The sequence below is a fragment of the Ischnura elegans genome, chromosome 5 (assembly GCF_921293095.1).
Source record: "Ischnura elegans chromosome 5, ioIscEleg1.1, whole genome shotgun sequence".
NCBI classification, from domain to species: Eukaryota; Metazoa; Arthropoda; class Insecta; order Odonata; family Coenagrionidae; genus Ischnura; species Ischnura elegans.
Genome location: NC_060250.1, coordinates 123,327,370 through 123,352,767, shown reverse-complemented (window position 1 = coordinate 123,352,767; position 25,398 = coordinate 123,327,370). Strand labels below are relative to the sequence as shown.

Below are 25,398 nucleotides of genomic sequence, written 5' to 3'. Positions count from 1 at the left end.
CCTCATATTGATTACTGTTCTTTGGTGACGTCGAACATTAACAAATGTCAGATATCTAAATTACAGAAAATACAAAATTGTATCTTGCATTATGTGTGTAACATTGGATATTATGAGCATGTCACTCCATATTATAAGGAATTAAAAATTTTAAAAATTGAAAAAGAAGAAAATTTCAAATGGGTCTCTTTATGTATAAACTTTTAAAAACTGAAACTCCTTGTTACATTTTCCAGCCTTACATAGATAACTTAATGAAAAAAACAAGATTTACAAGAAATAAAAATAAATTAATTGTACCTATTCATAAAACAACCATGTACCAAAATTCATTTTATGTTAATTCATGCCATGTATGGAATTCGATTCCCCAAGAATTAAAAAATATCTCAGGATTCAATAATTTCAAAAAGTCTTTGTTTTCTTTTTATTTTTATGATAACTGAATTTAAATAAGCGTCTGCAACTTGCAATTTTTTGTTTGTATGTTTTTTGTATGGTTTTTGATTTTGTTTCATGTTATTGGAAATCTGTATAAAGGTGGTTGTTTGAGTTGGTTGGTTTAGTGTTTGATGATTTCTTCTTTTTTTTATGTTAACCTTCTCAATCTGAGTGTTTATTATTATGTATTTATTTAGGCTCCAAAGGAAAGGATTCCTAGAGCCAATAAAGTTTATTTATTTATTTATTTAAGAAATCTATTTCTTTAAATGATGACATAATTAGGAGGGAATTTTTTTCATCGTCATCAAAAGAACACTAAAACAAATATGTACTTAACAAATGTTTTCATAAATAACTGATTTTTGACCTGTTCAGAATTCATAGTTGAAACCCTCTTGCTAAAGATTTGCAGTGGTAATATTTTGCCTGAAGAGTGTGCCAACCCAGTGAGAAATGGGTGGTGGAATCCACGTGGAACCCACGTGGAATCCACGTTGAGTGGTGGATATTTGGTGGTGGTGGATATTGAGTGGTTGGACCCACGTGGAATCCACGTTGATTTCAAGTGGATTTGTGGTGATTATCATAAAATGTTAAACAGAATTTCTAATTTGTGGAACTTAACTCTCTGGTGTGACATTGCCTCATTTATCATCCTGAAACCACGCTAGTTATGTGAAAATGTATCGCACATTCTATTTTTATATAATTCGTGGAAAGGCAGCCATGAGAGCACATGAAAAATCGTAGACACATATATAGAAGGTTTAGATATAGAGTGGTTGAGGTTTTAATGGTTTTAGGACAGCACCAACTGCTGTTTTAATTTTTCCACCAAATTTCCACGTGGGTTCCACGTTGATTCCACGACCAAAAACACGTGGTATCCACGTTAATTGTCCACGTGGGTTCCACGAGGATTCCACCACCCATTTCTCACTGGGAATACATAAAAAAGCAAAAAAGATCATAAGTAGGTACGTATGCATACTTTCCAATTATATTATTGCTGGATTTAATTCTGCTTGGGTGGCTCACTCCACTACTTAAGAGGTCCATTAAACCTACATTTTGGGAAACCATTCCTTTATCATAAATATTTGTGTCCCTCAAAATATTGGACCTTATATTTGGAGTTATTAATGTTACTATTTTATTTTTTAATGGAATGTCACCAATCTAAACTGGAAAATATTATGTGTATGCACTTTGATACGTCACTTCCATATCAGTAATTTTGAAAACATACTCTTATCATTCCCCACGTAGTGTTTCAGATAGTAGTAAACAATATCTCTATTAAAACTTGTTTTCTGTGATACTTCAGGCAAGGTTTAGCCTGCCTTCATGGACTTACCGCCTCCTCTTGCCTGGAGTTGACAGCGTCTCAAATCTAGGATTTCTTTAAAATTCAAGGAAAACAGTGTTCTAGCAACAAGCTCATCATTCCTACTGGTAAACAAAAATGGCTTAAAAATGAAGTGCATTCAAATATGTAACCCATCCAATCCCCTGATTGACTATCTTGTTTATTTCTGAAGGAATTTTTATGTAGTCTTTCATAGGGTATATTAAGGAAAAAATCCATTTGTTCTGTTAAAATGTGTGTAGGAGAATTTAAAGGACTGGTTCCTATATTCCCATGATGTCATTTAATGCACCTCTATTTTGTGGAGTTACAGGACACCCTCAGGGGAACACCCAGTAGTTCATCGCATATTTGGAGGTCAAAAAGGGAGATAGTTTAACTGGTTTGAAATTCCCCCGTTGGATGAGGAATAACAAACCATTTTAACAGAAAGCCATTTTACTGCTGAGAGATAGTGGCAGCACAAATGTTTTGTGATGCTTTCTTCCCCACTGAAGACTGTGCATTCCCTGAAGTGGAATGGTTAAACTTGCATATTTTGCATATAAATTCTGGTTGATTGGGAATGCATAGCATCTTACCGGACTTTCTATGCAACATGTAATGCAGGTGACTGCTTTTCCTCTGGCTCCTTCATCTTGAAATTCCCACAAAAGATCCAAATTGTACATTGATTCAACATCTGGCTGTTCTGGATAACAATGGCAAAAAATGTTGACATAAGGATGATTACCTTATTCTACAGGTTTGATTAACCAAACATAATGACAAAAACTACAAACGAGTATAGAAATATGATACATTATTGTTTTGGTTCATTCGCCACATGGAAGATTTAAAAATAGAACGAAATGTTGGGCAAGCAAGTTTTCAAAAATTGGATTGAACCCTTAAGAATTTCTGGGAAGAAATATTGTTTTATGTACCCCAGTATCCATTTGAATGAAATGAATATGGTGTGTGATGTCATTGGTCAAGAGACACAATTTTATGGCATTAGTTTGGGTTTGGTGCCGGAACACAAGGCAGTGGCCGGAAAAATGTTTCAAAGAGGTTCACATAGGTAGGGAGTTAGTTCATTGGAGGGGTGTGCCGATTATTGCATTTCCTAAGCCTTTTGGGGCATTTAAATTACTAGGCCATATCACTCACTATGGCCCAGTGAAGACAAGACAAAGAAAACATGTTAATTTTGACTGGCAATTTAATTTATAAAATCATGGCATTATTCAAACCATAGAAAAGATGATGATAAGATTTTCCATCAAATTATTTTGAGGCTTTGTATTCATCATCATCATCATTAGTCAACAATCCTAAGATTGGTTTGACGCAGCTCTCCATTTCTCTCTCCTATCTGCTAATCTCTTCATAGCTACATATTTATTCTCTTTTACATCCTTTATAACCTGTCCGATATAACTCATTCGGGGCCGTCCCTTGCCCTTTTTCCCTTCCACTTGTCCTTCAACGATTGTCTTCATCAGACCATCGTGCCTCAAAATGTGGCCAACTTAGTTGTCCCTTCTTCTACTTAATGTTTCTAGGAGGCTTCTCTTTTCTCCTACTCTCCTTAGCACTTCATGGTTACTCACACGGTCAATCCATTTTATCTTCATCATTCTTCGGTAGCACCACATTTCGAATGCTTCCACTCTTGACTTCTCTGCTGCTGTCAACGTCCAAGCCTCGCTTCCATGGAGAAACATACTCCATATGTAGCATCTGATGAATTGTTTCCTTACTTCTATGCTGGTATTTTCAGCTGTAAGAAGATTCTTCTTTTTGTAGAAAGCCCTCTTCGCCTGCACTATTCTACTGTGTATTTCTTTCTTGCTCCGTCCATCGCTGGTAATTCGGCTTCCCAGGTAAGAGAACTCGTTCACCTCTTGAAGCTTATGCTTTCCTAGGTTGATGTTTGTTTTAGCCTCCTCTCTTTTACTGCAAACTAATATCTTAGTCTCTTTTTGTTGATTTTCAGCTGATATCTGGCCATTATCGCTCTGTCTCCCCTCCCGACTTGGGCTTCCCCCTTCAACAGGGCAGTTTGTCAGTTCCCCTTCCCTTGGACAGTTTTACTAAAGGCTTACTTCTTTCATTCTGCCTTTGAATCCTATTCACATCCCTTCCTTTTCTTGTCTAGGCACTCTTCATTTCATCTTTGTGGGTGATCTGTTGTGGCTAAAGCAAAATGGAGGTGAGGGGAGGGAAAGTTTCTCGGCGCGTGACTTTCCATTTGCCAATCAGAAGACAGTTGGTGTGGCATAGCACTTTGGAAATGCAGTCGCTCTAAGACCTCCCTCATGTTAAAATCGTGAATCCACTCGCAGAGCAGAGTTGCCAAACCCCACGCGTTCTCTTGCATGTCTTTAAGTATGCCTTTCACCAATGCATTCCATATATTCACATATGCATTCAGTGTGGTAGCTGTCAATGTCATGGGTTTCTGTGAAGGGATTATCCTCAATACCTTCCAAATGAGTTGGTGTATTGTCTCGGCACCTTGCCCAAAATACCTGTGGCCACGCAGGACTTGCACGTCCACAGTGACAAATTAGGGTGGCTATGTATTTGGTAAGGTTAAGTTTACTCCTGCCCTCTCTCTAGGTACTACCCCTCCCCCATCAATAAAGCCCTTGAAGTGTCCAGGCTCTCACGAAAGCTCAAGCGCAAACATTAACTGAACAGGTAATAACATTCTTCTCTTTCGATACCCCCTCTCTCTCAGGATTTGCTCCATCCAAATTTTTTGTCTCCTCCGTACCTCATCTAGAAACTGCCTCTCCTCACCCACCATGTCTAGCACCCTGTTGTTCCTCCACCTCTTTGTCCACATCACCTTCTCCATTCTCCTTCACTCCCACATCTAGTCTTCAGTTATACTCCTTCCATCTACTCTGAACCTCATCTGGCTCAGATAGCATTCCATTAGACTTGCTAATTTTTCACATGGCTTGCCCTCTTTTGCCACCTGATAACGGCTTTACCTTGGCGTACATCACTCCTATCTCTTCTTCCTTCTGAAATACTTCCATTTCGTCACACTGTCTCTTCCACCAAGCATTTATTTTCCCCTCGTTTATTGCATTTAAATACATATATGGAAGTACGCAGATACAACGGTTGTAATTGAGTTTTAGTCTAGCTTTAATAAACCTCTATCCAAAAAAATTTGAGAGAGGTTTATTAAAGCTTAAAATTTAAAGTTATATATGTATACAGAGTGATGATGAAATAATCATGGTGGATTGCTATAGTGTCTTTCCTTACTGAGGCTACATTTCATTTGTCCAAATTCACCGATGTTTTAGCAGTAAATTTCAATTCTCATGTAAATTTGATGCAATCTCAAATTTATATTTTTGACATGTGTATAAGTGACAATTACTTTGTAATTAGCAAAATTTTACATTTTATATTATCTTTCTTTTGCTGGCAAAATAAATATTTCAACAACGGAAAATATTTTACTGACGACTCCACACAATTTCTTTACATGAACAATCTGTAGGTAAGCTAAGAAAAGCTAGCTTATTTTTAGCTAATTCAAGAAAAACAATCACCGCCCTTGGCTCTCCAATAAGTTAAGCTTATGAATTAATTGTGTCACTCAACTGTGGATGCCAATGGCATATCAATTGCTAAGTATATCCATTGTTCTCTAGTTGCACGCATGCAAGCATGACAAAACTTCCAAATGATCCTTTCCAAAGGTGTTTCTCAATTCTCTTTAAAAATTCTAACTGATTATTTAGCTGCTGTTGCAACTGGAATATTTTTATGGGCTGAAAAATGGCATCATCTATTAATGTGATTCTTGTCTTTATTTTGACTTAAGTTTTAGAGATTCATACCAGTTTTGGGTGCCGATACTTTAGAAAATATCGGTTGTCAATTTCATATGACGTTTCATATAAAATACAACAAGCCTACCATTTAAAATATTTATCTGTCCTCATTTATATAGTAGGTTTATTTAAGTTTTGTCTAGGTAATACTGAAAAGAATGTGAATGGTACACTGAAAATTTGACTATAGTAAAAATTATAATTTTTTTAATGCCTGGCCTGTTTGGAGATTGGCATCACTCTCTGGAAGTAGGCAACCATCAACTAACATATTTCAAATAGGTACGATATTCTTAAATTTTCCATACATTTAACTGTTCATGTAGTCACTGATAATTACAGATCATACACTGATATAGTTTGCAAAATATAGTGCTAAATAAACAGAAAATTATACCCTTAACAATGTTTCTTGGCACATTTTCCAGCCACGCTTCCCATGATCGAACTCATTAACCCAACGTTAACATTTATATTGTTTATTAGACAAAATGTACAATAAAGCCTAAAATATTATAATAACTACTTCATGAAAGAAGATCAAGCTATATTGGACATTGGACATATCACGTAGCCTTTGGGAGTGCTGAGCAGCAATTTCCGTTCATAGCATATTTCCATCCAATATTTCATATCCAACTATCATTACTTACATGATAATAAGTTCAGTTGAATCGCTCATTACATTTCTATCGATTTTAAATATGTATACTCTTAGAATATCCTAAATGCTTTGAAACTACACATTTACTTCTTGTAATCCATATTTATCAATCCTTGCATCATTGTAATGTTTGTATTCTTGATGGCAGTTGATGCACTTAAGTATATTTCAGAACGTTTTACTTTTTTATTATCAAATTCTAATCACTGAAACTGTCCATGGCCTAATAATACCAAAAATAGAAGACCAATTGTTGGCATGGATAGAAAATATTTTATTGAGAAATGAAAGTGGCCAGAATGAGATAGGAAAGAATCTTGAATCTCGCTCGAGATTTTAGAGGCAGGAATTTTCAAATTCTCACTCGACCTTGCGCGACAAAAATAATCCCCACTTGCACAGCCCCACCATCCATGTTTCAAATTCCGCCCCGGTGGAATTTTTTTCCTGAGGCAATATATGTGAATTTTACTACAACATACAGCAATTTAGGATTGCTACAGCAATTACTTTGGGGAGATATTGATTTAGTAGGACTTGTTAATCTTTTTTTTTTTGACATATAGTGTGATGATGTAATGGACAAACTAAATTTAGGTGACAATGCAAGATCATGATGCGTGATGCTGTTTGGCAGAAGTCACTTATAATTACAAGAGCCAAACATTTATGTTGGCTTAAGTAAATTAGTTCATTCATGAAAAGGATAGGAATAGAATATGTTACCGAGTTTTGGTGGAGGATATTGTATGTAATCAGGATACAAAAGTAACCAGCGAAAATAATTGAAATTATAACTGAATACCAGGAAATGAAAAACAAGCCATGCACTTTGTATTTTGTGTCAAAGTATTATTTGTAGTAACTGGAGCATAAATTGTTTGATTTTCCCATTGCTCTTCTAAAAAAATATTCAAGATTAAGTTAATGACCCATCCACTGTAGCTTTCAAATATTTCTTTGGGATGACAACAACATTAGCATTTACAATGAATTACAGCAAATCTGCGTTAATTTATCAGTTTTCTGTCAGTAAGGAATGAGCAAAATATCATTCTTTTTTATTTCAATAAAGTTTTCATCAAGCATCAGTATGAAGCTGATAAGTCATGCTAATATATGCGTACTTAAACAATAGGACATCAATAGTGGAAGGGATTGAATTTATAAGGGTGAAAATGGCAGTTATTACCTACCTGGTATGCATTCAATTTTCTTCGATCGACATAACTTATCATATTCTTTCTGGTATGTGAAAATATTTTCTAAAATATTCAAAGCTTTTTTAAATGCTTTGCTTCTTAATATCATCTGGTATTGTTCTTCATTTGAAAGGAGTTTTGGTGATAAGTAGTTAGCAAATTCATCGCTCTTCAATATCTCTTTAACTTCCTTGTAATCCATTACTGATTAAGAAGTGGAAAAGTTAGAAATCTTAAAAATGAGAATGATAAAATTCCTTATATTAATCAATATATTGACTTTGAAAAATGCTTAATGAAATATATCATGGTGCAATAAATGATCAGCTATTATACGCAATTGCTTTTATGTTTGTTTAAATTTTTTTACCAACACACTAATCTATTGAGTATGTCAATATATATTGCAGCTTCTTCTTGCATATGCATCACATTATTCAGTACATTTTGGTTGTCAGTGCCATTGAATATAATTTGGGCAACTTACTTGGGACAAATCTCCAAGAGCAGAACCAAATCGAGGCATCACCTTGAGTTAACTCTGGTTAATTGCAACAAAAAGAGCCACTTAAACGGGTCAGGTATCGATGGTGTTTGCCCAAAACTTATATGAAGGCGTACTATCTATTAAACACTAAAAATTGCTTACATATTTACATTCTCCTTCTCAATGGGTTAGCTAATCCTCAACATCATCCCACTTACCACTCCATAGACATGCACATCCATGCATGAAGACTGACAAAAATGGATTATAGGCTCTCATAATTTCAGTTAAATGTCAACGCTTTTCGCTAGTATTTATATAGATACAGTAAACTCTTGATTTTACGAAGTCAGTGGGACCGGAAAATTGGCACTTCGTAAAATCGAGTTTCGTAAATTCAAATCTTTTTCATAAGTCACGAAAAAAATGTTCGCTTTTGTTTCTTCCGCCGTTTTTTGTCTTTAGTGGTCTTATTTAAATGTTTTCAGTGGTTATTCCCGGTATAATTCATAGAAAAGGCTTTTTGCTATCGATTTATGATGTGAAAAATCGTTAAATAATTTTACCACCATAAAATTCCCATTTCTTGTTCATACTTCAACATCAACGATCGCTAAAGAAATTCCCGACCAGTTTAGAAAACGTAATCAAATAATGAATTGCAATGTTTATTATAAGAATTAACAGTAATAAATTTGTGGTTAGGAGCCAATAGCTACTATTAAGTATGCAAAAGATAGATATTTGTTTCTGACACCCACGGAATTTTAGCGGCAGCCGGCCTAACCGCCATTTATGTCGCCCTCTATCGCTCAGTGACGAGAAAAAAAGAAAAACAAGGGTCTTAGCCCGTTTCCAAAATAACCTTCGTAAGTTAATATTTCGAGTTACTTCGTATTTTCAGCAGAATGTGCTATATTTTCACTGAGATTCAATTACGATCATAAATAACGTAGGATGTGATTATCTTCTGGCGAATATTTGAAGTAAATTCTGTTTGAGTTCTCCGTCCGACTACTGTGTTCCATCATCTTCGCAGACGTTGCCATAAAAGACTTAATTCTTCATCAGGACTGTATTCTTCATACCGGGTGTGAGGTGACCTGTTCATATAGTATGTTTCTCTCCTTTTATGCCGACAGGAGCAAGGTTCCAACCGGAAAACGACAGGAGAAACATCTTACAGTATCGGAGAAATATAGATATAAACGTTATTATCCACATTGATTGTTTTCCTACAAGAGACGTTTTATCATTTCTCAACGTGGTTAAGTATTGGTTCGCAAGCGTGAATTCCAAAAAAATGACACGCAAAAACCTGTACCGTCACCTCATTTAGTTTTCGTGTTCCTTTCTCCGCCGTATTGAAAGTTAGGCAAAGGATCATTGACATAGAGAAAAGATTTTCTTAGTTTTAGCACTAAAAAATAGTCGCGCCATAATCGTAAATAAATATAGTGTGGAAAGAGCAAAGAAATTAATTTCAATTGAAAAGTCAGCTGAGAAGAAGAGAGACAATTATAAGCGCGGCACCATTTTCCCGATAGTGGAAGATACTTCTTCCGCCTCTCTCCGGTTAATAACTTCCCCCCGTTGCAGGTAAAGATGAACCATGCCCTTCTCCACAATCGGGGAACGTTCCCAGTGGGTGGGGTGAATAAGAGTGGGATGGGGATTGCCTGAGGGAAGAAGTGTGGTCAGCACAAGGACTGGTGGAGGGGGCAAGACAAAGAAGGGTGGGGAAATGGCCTTCAGCTCTGCCTCAGTCTACTTTTGGGGGCCGTATTTTTTTGCGACGCACACAAGCTCAGTCTCCTTAGGGAGGGAGTGAATGGGAAATGCTGGGGAAGGAGGGGTTTGGGATGCGTAAGGTGGGTGTCAGCAAGATCAGCCAAAGGCGGCAGGAGGGAAGGGACGGCTTTGGAAAGACGGAACCCCAGCATGGGAGAACGGGGAAGCGCGTGAGAAGAAAGTTCATGGTTAGACTTGGAAGTGCGTCTTCATTACGAGAAGCCTGAAATATAAATTGGCGGTAAATAGAGCCCAGTACTTAAGATATTTAAGTTGTTCATTCACAAAGGCCAATATATACACGAAAAGATATTATGGCGCGGATTGCATGTATCAACGTCCATTTCGGGATGTTATTAATTTCTGTTCCCATTTATAAAAGTAGCAAATAGATTTGAAAGAATGATAATCATGAATAAAAATATCTAAATCGATATCCAAACGCACATGAGCAAAATAGATGAATGTATGCATACCGATCCATCGCAAGTAATACCGCTCAAGCTTCTTCCGGTATAGGACTTTAAAATCCTGGATAATGCCTTGGTCCAAGGGCTGGGACTTGCTTGTCGAGTTCGGGGGTAAAAAGAGGACTCGAACATTAGCCCATTTTCGATCTTCCACGTATTTATGAACGGTGGCATTATCCATTATTAAAACAATTTTGCTGTTCTCTCCAGCAATTTTTCTCTGTAGACGTATAACCGTTTGCTGGAAAATTTCTCGGGTCATCCAGCTGTTTTTATTTGCATGGTAAAAAACGGGGAGGGCTTCCAATTTTACATGTTTTAAGCACCGTGGCCTTTCAAATTTCCCAATGACAACGGGCTTATTTTGTCCGTGCCCGTTTGGTTGACGCACAGCCCCACAGTAACACGCACTTTACTCTTTTTCCCCCCATGGCACCTTTGCCCTTTGAAACCCAGGGTTGCGTCAGGTAATGCATTAAAAAATAGCCCAGTTTCAGGGGCCAGCGAGGGTGAGCTCGTCGAGGAAAGGGTCCCGGATTAGGGACCCTTCGAAGTGCTTCGGCGAAAAGTAGTCAAGTAGTCTTCGAAGTACGTTCACAGCAGTGCAAAGGGTTAATTAGCGGTGTACGAAATACTCCGCGCGACCTTCCTGACATGTTAAACTACGAATTATTGTCGATGCTATGTTTACGAACAGGCACGTAAATAGGGGCATAATGTCAGCCGCGATATTTTAACTGAACTCCTACTCCCCCTAAATTCCCACAGTGAGGTTTTTGGCGACCCATTTCTCTCCAAAGTTGCATTATCATTTACGATTTCGCACTTTTGATGGACCACAGTTGGAAGCGCTGATTTTTTAGCTACTTCCGCCGGCGTAACTAGTTTTGTTGACAATTTTTTCGCCGTAGTTCGTATAAACGAATGCCATTTGCTCCTAGGGACCGAGCCGAGGTTCGTAAATTCAAAAAATTTCGTATAATCGAAACTTCGTATAATCGAATAGCGCCATGTATTTAGCATAGGCTTTTCACCGGGACCGCAATATCACTTCGTATAATCGAAAACTTCGTAAAATCCTGCTTCGTAAAATCAAGAGTTTACTGTAGTAGGTATGGACAGATCCTGGATTTTTTTTATCCGGATTCAGATCGGATCCTTGATTTTCGGATCGGATATTTTCGGATCCAAATGCATTTTCATATTTCTGCTATTAAATGAAGTAATTATTCAAGTACTTTCCTTCATAAGAGAAAGAAAAATCATGAATTTACAATAGATTTTTAAAAAAATGAAGTTCTTTTGATTAAGGGTGTGAAATTAGTTTGAAACCCTTTGTTTTGTATCCTGTTGTTTAAACATTACTCCCCCTGGTTTTGGACCCCCCCCCCCTAGCGAAGACAATGATTTATGGTCCGTGTGATTTCGGAAAAAAAACAACAGAGGCACGGGCTGATGGACGGCCAAAGGTGGTTTTCCAAAATCTGTGACGTAGTTACTTTTGACATAGTTATTATCCTACAATGCTGAGATTCCCCTGACGATTGTTCAATCTCTTGGGAAGAGTCACACTATGTGCCAGTCGTATTTTGCCTTTTTTATTTTCCACGGCTGTAATTCTGCTACGTAACTTCGGATCCAGATCCGATGTCTTCCGCGACTTTGGATCCAATGTATCTGATAAAGGGCAATATCCTAGGATATTTGGATCTGAGATACCCGATGCGACCATCCGTAATAGATATTAAATCAAAACTGCAATTTTATCCACAGTATTCTATGCTACACTTCAATGTCCATGTCTGTGTGTTTATGGAACCCGGAGAAATGAGACAGCTGCTCTGTTGGTGCAAAGGGTAATGGTCCCGATGTGTGCTTTTTAACCGCTATGGACTGTCCATAAAAGTTTATACATTTGATCTTCTTCCTCCCTTAAACTTAGCCTTCCCCTGCGCACACGTGTCAATTGGGTTGCCGTCTTAGTAGGATGAGCGATATATGTACTATAAATATGTATATGTATAGTATTTAATTTGCCATACTCTCATGCCCGAATAAATTGAGAGTTATTTCGTCAATTTATTTATTTCCTTTTTTAAATGGTGAATACCACTCTTTTGACATGGTGGTGACATTCCCTTTTGCATCCATCCATAGGGCAAATAGAGCTATAGATATTAACTATATGATGTACATTAACGTCAATGATGATTCACGTCACTTAGATAACATTTCAGTCTGACGCAACCTAGGTTCATTGTTTAATGTTGAGTCGAGAGCAGCACAGAAGGTACATAAGAATAATAGGGGCATTTTCCCGATGGCTTGGAATTCAAAAGTCCCCAGCTAAGACCCTAGACCTCAATAATGTTGACAAATGTCAGAAGTGTTGTGTTGGTAGTTGTTTTTCTTTATATGCTTGCAGTGGCGGGAATTTATTTTTGATTCTTGTTTGTTTCTTCTAATGCCTTTTTCCCGCACTAAAAAGTGGTCATCAGTTGACTTTGTGTGATGTAACTAGGTGAAGTCCCAAATATATTTCGTTGATCATGCAATCTCTCACCCTTTTTATTCCACTGCTTACCTGAACCTTACAAATAAGTAGTATATAGTCCTGTTGCACTGCTATAAAATATATTAGCAAGTACTTTTATGCTGCATATTATATACTACCTTCATATTAATTTAATATATTATGAAGGTACGGTATTTTTAAATTGTTACTCTACCGGTGACTGTTAACCTTAAGCCACCAAATTTATATTCTCTTCACTGTAGGATTTAATTCTGATTTTCCATTTAATGCTCTTTAACATTGCATGCATGTATGGCCAAGCAAGGCACCACATGGATTCCCCATGCATGCTTAGTGTTTTAAGATTATGAAGTGGTATTTTATATAATAATATGTATAGCTTCAGAAATTTTGTGGCCACCAATCGATTTGGGAGGATGGAAGGGCGTGGCTGTAGCCCTGAATGAAAGTCTTATTCTTGGTCCCAGGGTTTGTAATTTCCCGGGGCACTTCAGACCAAATAGAAGAGAAAAATAAGGTGTTGGAATGTCATGTGTTGAATATAGTTTCAATCATATGAGAGGTGAATTTTGCAGCTACCCCATACTATTCTTTATTCAGCCAATACGTGAGTATATGTATTTGGGATGTTGAGACCCCAAATGCCAATGATGCCTTAAGAGCAAACATACAAATAAAATCACAGGTAAGGAAAGAAAGGGATAGGAATGTATAATAGAAAAAAGACGAAGACAGTGGTGCTGTGGTAGATGGAAAAAGCCAGAAATCAGAGGGTAAAAATACAGCCTTACTAGGCCTGGATCCCAGAACCTCCCAGTTGGTGGCCGGGTGCTCTATCAATTGCACTACCAGGATGTGTAGATTTACTATGATTTCAGCAGGGGTTTATACACAGAAAACTCCCTTTGCTTTGGCCCACAAGAGTAACCAATGGATGGCACTGGGGCAGCTCACCACTCACCAACAGAAGAATTGGACAAGGACAAAAGAATGAAAGGAAAGATACACACTCACATGATAGCTGGAAGAGACAGCAACATACGTTTCAGGGCACGGTGAGCATAGTGAAATAATGCTACCATATGTAAATATAGAAGATTTTTTTTCAAATTTCTAGTAGCCCATTAAACATCAAAATTATTAATGGCGCCTAATTTTTGTAAATTATGCAACTTTCTGCAGCTGCAGATATAGCTAAGAGGACCTAAATGTGGCTAATTCATTTTAAGGAGCTAGAAGGAATAGCTTCAATTTTACTTACAAGGTTCATATCCTGGGAGAGGAGTTAACTCCAGTTTTTGAACTGCAACAATTGGTTCTTCTTCCTCCTCTTCTTCTCCTGCAAAAGAAAGATATTAATAATTAATACTTAAATTAATACAAAATGACTTAACTCCATATGGAGTTAAGTCATTTTGAAACCACAAACAAATTCTCCATAAACTGAGTTCATATTTTATTTTTATTGGTTTGGTCTTTCATGATTCATTGCAGTATTGAAATGATTTTTTTTTTTCAAAGAACAAATTATTACAATAAAATTGATCCACGAGAGTTCATAGTAAAAGTTCCTTTTAACATTCCTCTTATCTGTGGAACATGTCAAAGAGTAGTAAACACTCTTGTCGTGGATTTGTAACTTTACCCAGACCCATTGGCAGCACTTTTCGCATGAGGTCGGTCAAATTCTCTTTTTACAATTGTTTGTTGCATAAGAAGGAACTTGTAACCATGTTTTACAATACCTTCAACTGTCTCTTTTGGAGGTTGCAGTTTATCTCTCACTCTTCTCACTTCTGCGATGAAGCCATTATAGTCATTTTCTAAAGATAGAATGGTAAACCATGAGACAATTTTGGATCTCTAAAGAAGTTTTCTCATATTTTGCCCTAAAATGAGGTAACATACCCAATTCTTCTGCAAGCTCCTCGATATTGGGATCCTCTTCATAATCTCTAATGAATTTACAAATAATTTTTATTTGTTCATCATCTGAAAGAAAATTTAAGTTACATTATTTGCACGAAATATTAGTGTCATTTTTATATCAATTTTATCCTTTACATGGTCAGCTAAAAACAATGTAAAAATGCATCTGAAAACAATGTAAAAATAACAAAAATTGCAGCAAAAAGGTTGACAAATAATAATGAAGTACTTAGTGTAGTTAGTTATGTAGGGATTTATTTGCATTCACAGATTCTGAAGTTTTCTTAATGCTGGTGTTTATATGCAAATTGAAAAATATTGCCTAACATTTGGATTCTGTATGGAGGGACTTATTCGAAACATTTAAATTATTGATCACATTGTATATCAAAGAAACGGAGATGAGGTGTTTGTATATTATTTGAGTAACAAATTCAGACTAACTCAAATGCTCCAAAAAGTATGTATGCAGTAGGTGATTGAAAACATGAAGACATATGAAGGGACATTATACAAGCTATTGAAATTCATAATCATGACGTCCACAAGGAAATATAATCATTAAATGTGATGAAAAAAATATTTAATGTCTGCAAATTGCTGTCAGATGTTCATGTATAATTTTTAGATGATACTCAATTAAATCCATTTGTTCAAATTTAATGAAATATGACTTCAGCAAATGATCATTATTTACAATATATCGTTCTTTTCTTAGTGCACTTACATGGCAGTTTCTTCAATTCTTCATCCATGATTTGCAAATGAAAGTTGATGTAAGACAGATCATTCTTAAAGTGACCTGTATAAATAAAATAGAGATAAATTTTCCTTAATTCCAAGCGGTCAAAGTGATTAATTAATTATCTACACACAAAATATGCAATTATTCTATTTCAACTGCTGTTCAATGTGGCCATTGTTATTTAATGTGCATGAAGAAAGATGGTTAGAGACAATAATAATATAACATGTCAGAGTTAAAGTATTACATTTAAGTCAGCTAGGTTTGTTGATGATCAGGCCTTGATAAGCCAGTCAGCGAAAGGGCCCTGGGCCTGAAATCCATTTACTTAATGGGTTTATTACATGATTAAAGAAGACTATACTAGTTTTGCATAGGTAAAATAATGATGGCATTTAATTCATTCAAATACTAAAACACACATCCCACTTGAGATCATAATATTCGTTGCAAGGAAGAAATTATTTTTTTTAAATAATTATTCCAAACAAAATATTTTAGAAACAAAAAATGTAGTCAATTGACAAGTGTAATTTCAAAGAATACCTTTAATATGATGCACATACATATCTCAGGTTCTTTAAAATGTTATTCAGCTTTTTCTATGTCCTGTAAACAAAAAATTGGCCCAAGCAGGTGAGGGGTTAAAGTGGTCAAAAATTTTATCTGCTATAAGTGGTCATACATTGACTAACCATTAGGATCCATCAGTTTATCATACAGTCTCTGAAATAAGCATTTTCTTATCTTCTCAGCATTTCTGTTATCTGAAATAATAAAACATAGTTTAAATAAGCAGTATTCTCAGAGGGAGTTTAGTATTAATTCATTCATAAAATTTCTTTTTTAATTTAATTTAATGAAAACCAGTAGCCTAAAGAGCAGACATGCATTCATTTGGAATACACATATTGGCAAATCACTCATAACATTGAGATTCTGATACGGCCTAAATAATTTGCATGAAAATAATTACACATAGTTTATTCTCTGCTCTTACTGCTAAATATGAGAATAGGAGTATTGTCACATATTTTGCCATATGTTTTTTCAGGACAGCAAAAAGTTTAAGTTAGATATGAAATACTAATTCCTATCATGCTGGAACCAGAATGCAGTAGCATAGCGATGGAGGGAATTTTCCGGGTTACAATTGAGCTACAACAATACAACTTGAGCCTTTAAAGCTTTTACTTCACCCTATTTATACACTTTAATCAAATACTTCAGTAAATACTTGTACAAAATTTCTGTTTCTGAAAAATCAAGTTTTCAATATCAAAAGACCCAATATTTTTGGGGGAAGACCCGTAAACCCCCTTTGCCCTAGGGTTCTTCCCATACACCCTGTAAGGGCCCCGAAATCTCCAGTTCAAAATCCTGGCTATGCCATTGCCAGAATGGCAGATGCAACTATAACTAACTATAACTAGAATAACTATAACTACTACCTTATTTATAGAGATATGTGAAAATAGCATTTTCATTTTAATTTTATAACACTTTCATTAGCAGTTAACGTATAGCATTTTATAGCATTTTTTTTCTTTATTTTCATAATGTATCATTAGTAGTTGACCACAAAGTGTGATGAAATACATTTATGTGAAAAATACGGAATAGTTTTAATAATTATGAGGTAGAAAAATAATAAATTAAGGCTTAAGATATAAATTAAGTAATTAAAAATTATATTATTAGCCTGAATATTATTTAAACTAGTTGAACATCAACAATGAACAAGTTTCAACACTTTCTTCCTTCAACCGGTTGCTCCTGTCAGTCACAACTAGATTGTACTGGCTGAAAAACCTCCCTGCATCCACGATGTTAACTGGTGTCCAAATTATGTGGAATGCAGCATTAGCAAACTCAGTTTTTTTCTTCACAGATAGCAAGAAATATTTGCTTAATATCGTAGAAGCTACCAGGGTTCTCCCTCAACCTCTCTTAGTAGCTTCCGATGAAAATACATGTGACCATCTATGAAGCAGTAAGGCCCAACGTCCAGTGGCGTAGCGAGGGGTCCGGACCCCCTTTCCTCCCTCCCCGAGATATAAAAACACAATTACTTCGCTTCATCATAAAATAAAACAAAATATTGAAATGCCATGAATTTATAGAAGATTTCTTGGAAAATTGAAGTTTTTTTCTATTGTGAGAAGTGTTAAAATAGGGTAGTTTCCTTCATCAAAGAAAACTAAAAGAATTGATTGCGATTCCTTACCCATCATTAGTGAATTCATAATATACAAATTATTTGTTTTCAGAAATCCCAGTTTAGACGAATGGCAATGGTCAATTTTATCCTCATTTGAAAAAGGCCAGATCGGCACCCATGCGATTCCACTCCATGTGACGTCACAGGGACCTAGTTTCTATACGAGTAGATAGGAGTTTTACATTGTCTGAGATTACCAATGCATGCATGAGGCACAGAGCTCAGGGAAACATCTCGTAATAATCACCTATTAAAATTACCTAAGTTCGGAAAGTTTCCTTCGTTTGGTAGGGTATAAATCCTTATTTAAGCCAAGCGCTACCTGCTAGCAGCCTGCATCGTTTCAGCGCTCAAAGCCTCGCGCCAAGATCACCTCACACGGCGACAGCTGGAACCATAAATACGTCACACGGACTTTTCCCAGCATTCCTACTTAGCCGTTGCGTTTTCGCGCGCTTGAAAATTTTCACTTCTCGTTTAATCGCGAAAAATAGATATCGTCATTCAAAAATCTAAGAGCGTGAAATGCGTACTTTAGGAGGAATAATCTTTCGATTTAGGCAATAAAAAATAATAGGAAACCACCCTATTAGTTCAAAACCCTCTGCTTATTACCCTGCTTTGCAAAAACTTTCCCCCAGCTCCCCCCCCTTACTCCGGACGAAATTCCTGGGTACGCCACTGCCAGCGTCTCACGGCGGCACTCACGCAAGTTTCCCGCGAGACCTCCACACTCGAGGTGAGAACCGAACGATTACTCTGTGTCCCGGTTCACGCGGTGCCAACTGACCTCCTGCATCTAGCGATTTGATCGAAGAATTTTTCTTCCTCATAGAATAATCCTCCAAAATCGCTAGAACAGTCATGGCTTTGCCTGGTTTCGCTATTTAGTTGGGCCCTTTTCTCTTCTATAGCGTTGAGGTGTTTTTCCCCGTCCCATCCCTTCCTTCCCTATCCCATCCCAGAGGCGTCGTCGGGCTCCTATCGCGGCGGCGCCTCTTTCCTTTTCCCTTCCTCTCCTCCCCCTCCCCGGGTGATCGGGCGTATAAGTCTCTGACTTGTTTCCCGGCCCCGGTGTGTTGTACCCCTGAAGGGCTCCCCTTGAGCCCTCATTCTCTCTGACCTCCTGCCGCGCGCTGCTGCCCAAAAATGTTGATGCGTTCTCCGATCGACGAGTTTCGGTGAGACGTGGATGCCGAAAACATTTAAGTTGGTGGCGACTACTACCCGGCGGCCGTGGCACATGCGGCAGGGATCGGGTAAAATGTAACTACGTTCTTTCCAGGAGTGGATTTATTTATGACGACGCAATATCCTTTGAGATGACGCCATGAAGGAACTCGATTCAATTTCAAATGCAAATTGCGGAAAGGCAAAACACAGAATGTCATTATCGCTAAATATATACCACTAACGATCCTTGGTAGCGTTTTAATAACCGTGGTCAAGGTCATAGTTTTTTTTTTAAATAAAACACCACTCCCAGGAAGAAATAGAAGCGTTTCTGTCTCCCGGCAACTGTCGCATAGGTTGGTGAACACGTTGATTTCGCGCCTTTTACAAGTTCGCGGCGGAAGTGAGTGAAGATGGGCTGGTAGTGCCCAAGGAGTCCCAGCCAATTAAGCGGTAACTGTCGGCGAAGCATTTCAACGGCGCTCGGCACTAAATTCACGAATTTTTCCATCGAAAAGGCAAATTTGCTGTTTATTAGCATGAAAGTCCTGCCATCGCGCCCATATGGCATTTATTCACGTGCATCGCATCAATATCGCATTTATAGCATTTGCGATTTTCACGTATCACTACTTACTATACAAAACTTAGCTATGGATATGGATAACTTTCCAATATAAATTTCCGTATAATTAATTTATGCAATGGCTTTATTCTTTTGTATCTAATAAATTCGCCAAGGAAAACTGAGAATTACTTTTCATGCATTTTCGAAGTCATGTTAACTTTAAAAAATGCATCAGAAATATGTAAGTGGAGAAATACAGGACTTGCACCAAAACAAGTTAAGCCGTGTCCAACTTACAAACATCTTACCATTACATCCCTTGAAAATTATTACAAAATCACCCAAAACCAATCGATAAACCATTAGAAATATAATTTTATTCCTAGGATTTATTCAATGCAAACTTAGTTGGCAAGGTAGCAGTTGAAGATAACGCCATGTAAATTGAGGAAGTCTTCCCTGATTCATTTAGGATAAATTAAGGAATAGGCATGAACAGTGCTTTATCTCATGTTATCAATAAGTGCCTGAAATTAAAAATTTTAATTTCCACAGCTATCTCCAGATAGGTAGGTTATGATCTCTCTTGATCTCAATCTCAATTAGCTGATAGGAGATTTGAGTGGAGAGCTTTGTCAAACCAATCTTTGGATTGCTGACCAGTGATGATGATGATCTCCAAATACCTTGTTGCAGTGCTTCCTGTATACCATCATATATCTGTGAATCTGTGACAGTAACACTGAAATCCTGTAAGGAAATGGTAAAGGTATTTTAGCATAGTGTTCGGAGAAAAGGAAATTATTCTTTTAAAAGAAACTCTTGAATAAACATATTGGCCAACATTATTCATATATTAGTCATTTTATCCAATATTTAGATAAATTAATCATCAAAATCTCACGATGAGGTAAAATATCTTCATTAAAAAATTCCTTAAATTATTTACACATGTGATTTCAAAATCTATTTCTAAAATGTAGATTCCTATCTGTAATCACTAATTTTAAGCACAATTGGTCTTTCAGTTCCATTTTCATCCAATTTGACTCAACGGAGCTTCATTTTTCTATTGAAAGCATCCTATTATCCCGAATATTTACCTTTAGGGGTAGATCACATGTTTCCACCTGTTGGTCAATCATTAATGGCGGAATGGTCTGGGTCTCATGCTGTGCCGTAGACTTCCTTATTTGCTTTCAAGAGACAAGAAGAAATTATTTTACAATCATTATTTAATTTTATGCTATCAATCTACGAAGAGGAGATAGAAAATTAACTAATGATCTTAAATGTCCATCTTAAAAATTCTCAAGTTAACTTATGGAAAATTTCAGAATTTTTTGAATTTGCGATTTTGGAAGAGCAATTTCCCAGCACGGCTATGGCCGGGATGGAAGAAAATTGATTCCTTTCTATTAAAGATGTGTCAAAATATGTAACCGAATTGCAAAAAGTAATTGTTCACTGAAATGAATAAGTTGGAACATGTACAAGTCTCTGAAACACACTGTTCATGTCTGCACTTTCCTCGTGCGGTGAATTCGGGCCAGCCGTTATGCTCACCAGTCAAGCTTACTTTGAACGGGTGGCGGATACAGTTGGGGGCGCAGGGGGCGCGCACCCCCCCCCCCTTGCGGGCCCGCCCGTATTGCCAAACATAGCAGAACCACAATTATAACTTTTTCATTTCATAAGATGGCATTGTCTTGTATGCGTGTGTAATAAATTTGATTAAAATTTTCTTAAATTCGGCATGTGACTTGATTATTTTTTATCAGGATAAAAGTAAAGGTAACTCAAGATATCTTTTGCGCCTCCCCTCGAGTTTTTTCTGTATCCGCTACTGCTTTGAACGCAACTAAATCACTAACTTCCTCCAAGTGGTGCGTCGCGGTTACAACAGATGGCGGTTACAATGCAGACCAGCCCCTCTTCGTTTTCTCCCATCCCCCTTCGTCTTACCTCAAGTCATCAAGAAAACCTAACATATAAACTGCCGAACAATTAGTTGGCCTGGCCGTTCGTTTCCTCTCGGCGTTCGATTCCGTCTTGGAGTTCGTTATCATCTGGGGGTTCGTATTCATTTTACCGTTCGCGTTCTCATTCATTCGTGTTTATTTGGGCGTACTTTTGAAAAACAAAATTGGTTCTATAGTTTATTATCTGAATTGTATTAAATTGTAATTCGACTACAAAAGGGATGAACTTCGCACCCGTATGGAGAAAGTCGGCGGAAGCTAGTATTCATTATTTTCGGTGTAATACGGCTAAATCATAAGTAATGAAGAAATAACTTTCTCAACCACGCCGATTTTATTTGAAGGCCCATATTTTTTTACACTTTCATTAAATTATATTTTGACCACTTCACTTAATTGCACAAGAATGAACCACATAGCTTATAATCTTTTCATATTCATACTTCGCAGGGTTAAATTGATGTGGATTCACTTTAAGACAGAGAAAATATTTTTTTATGATTTAGTAATAAATGCATAATAATTAAGTAAATAGTAGTCGGACGGGGAAAGAAAGCTGATAACAAATCGCAAAGAGCGCAGACATAAAGTAAGTTCTCAATATCCATTTGAGGAAAAGTTTGTTTAAAAATCTTAAAGGGAATAAAATTAGGCCGAAATTATGTTTCAATTAAATATTGGTCAATTATGATGTCAGTTAGTACTATTTTACCGTATCGAGGTATTTTTAAGACACATTTAGAATAATGTTTAAAGTATCGATCAACCTTCACAACGCGGTATAAATGAAATTACGCGCAACGAGTTACTCGTTAGGAAGAAATGAACAGGCCCGGAAGAGGGAGTTTGGCCAGGGGGGGCAAAGATCAGTTTGCCGCCCCTATCCTCTGATCCTCCCTCGCTCCCTTCCTCCCTCTCTCCCCGCCAATTAAATGTAATTCATCCGGAAGCTATTTTTTTGAGTTGCGGCGATTGAAATTACACACCGTATGATTGCTATTAAGAAATTTTATAAATATAATTGGAAAATAATTTATAAATTAATAAATATCGTTGAATAATTTAATTAGAAAAATTATATACTTTTTTTTAATAAACTTTTCAAATTTTGCCGCCCCTTGTGATCTTCCGCCCGGGGAACGTGCCCCCTCTGCCCCGCCCTAGTTCCGGGCCTGGTAATTTCTCTGCAAAATTACAGTTTTGTTGAATCGTGAAATATAAATACATTGAGAACTTGTAATAACCACGGATTGGAATCGTGTATGCTATCGATAGGAACTAGACTTTCGCATTGCCAGCTTTGAATGCGGACAAAAAAAACTCTGGGAGAAAGATTTATTAACCGGGTGTCATAGTAAACTATATTAATAGCATCAAATAGAGGCTAAACAGAATAGAAATTAATATGGAAAAAGTTTATAATGCAGAGAATTCATAGAACTCTTGTTCAAGAAATTTATAATTTAGAACTGTTCTTTTATTGAGCAGAATGAAAATTAATGGTTCATCAAAATCAATGGTTTAAACTAGCTCTGTATTCTCCATATCATAATGATATTCGAAAAATGTCTCTACCTCCTTTTTTTCTTTTTTATGTTTTCTTTTTTGAACTTTCGGAGGCTTTGTTGCTTTGTTTTCTTCGGCTGTCAATGAGGTGTCCATTTGTGGGGCATCAATTTCAAGGAAAAATATTGTCTCAGTTTCCTCCAGTATCAGGACAAACTAAAAGAAAAATTCACAAAATTAGCGAAAACTTGTGATATTTTATGACTTGACTTAGGTTTTTATGAGGATGTAATCAATAAATTAAAGAACAATCTTGGTAGACAGCTAAATATGAACATGTCCACTCAAGACTAGATCTGAAGTTAGATGTCTGGTAACCAAAGCATTATTTTCATTACCGTTTCCCTAGATTAATGAGGCTGCATCAATTGTTATTTAGGATAAATTCTTTAATTTGTGGAAACAATCGAAGAAATAATTTCAATGACAGCATTCTCCCACACGCAGTTTATTTTAAGGCCTGCCAGTGTGCAAGTTGGAATAATTTTTTGCTTGGTCATTTTAAATAATTTTATTTCATTAAAGTGGGATATTTTACACTTTAAGTAGAGCTCTTAATTCGTGGAAGTACTTATATCATAATGATTGCTGATACCAACAGATGGGCTAATGTTGCAGCGGAGCTTCAAGCTCAAACGTTTACGACTTTTTCGAGAACTTTTGCGAGCAGGCGGGAAATTCTTGGAAAAGTAGAGTGAGGCTTATCGCTAACAAGGAAAACCCTTCGCCCAGCCAAATACTCCAAGGTTGAATAGGAGCTTTACTTCTCCTTATGCGGCTATAGAGAGAATAAACTGCCAATCACTGGGCCAATGTAGCAGCAAAAAAGGCAGAGTAAAGAGCTTTGCAAAATAAAATTGACAATTTTAAGAATACAACTGGCTGGTTGACGAACTTTAAACCTAGAACCTAGAGAAACCTAGAACACTGAAAAATTGCGGAGGAATCCTCGATGGACATTCAAATTTTAGATTAGTGTCATATCCGATGGTGGCCATACATGGAATGAATAAGCCCTAAGTGCACTTACAGTTTTGACGAAACTTTTTTGTTTTTCAATGTATTACCGCAGGTGACGTTGGGATTAAAGTGCAAAAATTCCATGGGGGAAAAACAAAAAGCAATTTGTGCGTGACAGACGGAATACGCGGGAATCAAACAGGCCCCGATATCATTACACCTGTAGTAATTGGGAAATTTGAAAGAACCCGGTGCCTTACAAATTTAAAAGTGGAAAATCTACCTGTTTTTTACAACTGAAATCCAAAGAGCTGTATGAACCGTGTAATAATTCAGGAAGCTATAATATGTTTGCCAATAAAAATGGCTGGTGAGAAAAGAAACATTGTCCACGCATAGGAAAACGCCGTAGTACATAAACACCTTGAAGATCTAAAATTATTCAAAGAAAATTTTTTATTTCCACCCCGGAACACGACCAGCAAGTGACAGCCGCTGGACTAAGACATCTATGGTGGATCGGTCTTATTATCATCCCAGTGTTACACCGATTAAGGCATGTTTCCATGAAGTATTTACGAATTATTCTGGCAGTCTACCCTCCCTTCATGGACTTCTCCCTTCAATTTACAATAAAGCCTACTCCCATTCATTCTATCTAAAATCCTATTTTCTTCCTTTCTCTTCCTGATATACCCAACATTCCATCCTCTAACCCTATTTTCATCGTACCCTCGCCGCTGAGCACTCTCTCCATCCATACCTCCTGTCTCCTCCGCATCTCATCTAAAAGCTGCCTCTCCTCACCCACCATGTCCAGCACTTCGTCGTTCCTTTTCCTCTCCGTCCCCTTCACCTTCTCCATTTTTCTCCAGGACTACATCTCGAATGCCTTCCTTAAGTGCCCATGCTTTCGCACCGCAAAGCATTACTCTCTTCCTGATGCTCTTACTACTGTGTCCGTTTTCCCCTACTGTGCTGTCCGAATAGTTGGATCACTCTATCAACTGGATCTGATTGGATTGTACACAAAATATTTTTGCCTCCTGTGCACTTGGAAGGTCGAACATATTTTCTCCGTGTTCTGCATTTCGTATCTATTTTGCTGCTTTTAGAAATGGTAAAAACATAAAAAACGTGCCGAAATGGATGCTCTCCATGTCATCCGCGCCTTATCACAGTCCTACAAAGATATTTCCACAGCAACAATTACTCATTAACTGTAAATCAACGCCATTCCTTTACGCCTGATGAGGATGTGTTAGAGGTCAGTAATCAATTAAGCTATCAGAATATTTTTTATCCCCGAAAATGTAAGGACTGTGGGTGATACTTTGTTAATAAGGATTATAAGAAATTGTAATGGGAAGAGGACACAAATGAAATCGCGGTGGAGACCAGGGTTAATGGAGACGACTTCCTATAATACTTGGGGCACGTTGG

At 37.0% G+C, this 25,398-nt stretch overlaps 1 protein-coding gene across 2 annotated transcripts in view; it reads right to left on the bottom strand.

Annotated features, from left to right (window-relative positions):
- Positions 1-25,398, bottom strand: part of LOC124159520 (dynein axonemal intermediate chain 4-like) — a 53,295-nt gene that overhangs the window by 9,783 nt on the left and 18,114 nt on the right. For both annotated transcript variants that reach the window (XM_046535383.1, XM_046535384.1), the window contains exons 6-15: positions 23,005-23,151; positions 20,551-20,643; positions 20,134-20,197; positions 16,181-16,252; positions 15,468-15,542; positions 14,720-14,803; positions 14,557-14,634; positions 14,073-14,150; positions 7,522-7,731; positions 2,395-2,504 (exon numbers count right to left, since the gene is read on the bottom strand). In XM_046535383.1, the coding sequence (XP_046391339.1) occupies positions 2,395-2,504; positions 7,522-7,731; positions 14,073-14,150; positions 14,557-14,634; positions 14,720-14,803; positions 15,468-15,542; positions 16,181-16,252; positions 20,134-20,197; positions 20,551-20,643; positions 23,005-23,151 (1,011 nt within the window). The remainder of the gene's footprint in view (positions 1-2,394; positions 2,505-7,521; positions 7,732-14,072; positions 14,151-14,556; positions 14,635-14,719; positions 14,804-15,467; positions 15,543-16,180; positions 16,253-20,133; positions 20,198-20,550; positions 20,644-23,004; positions 23,152-25,398) is intronic.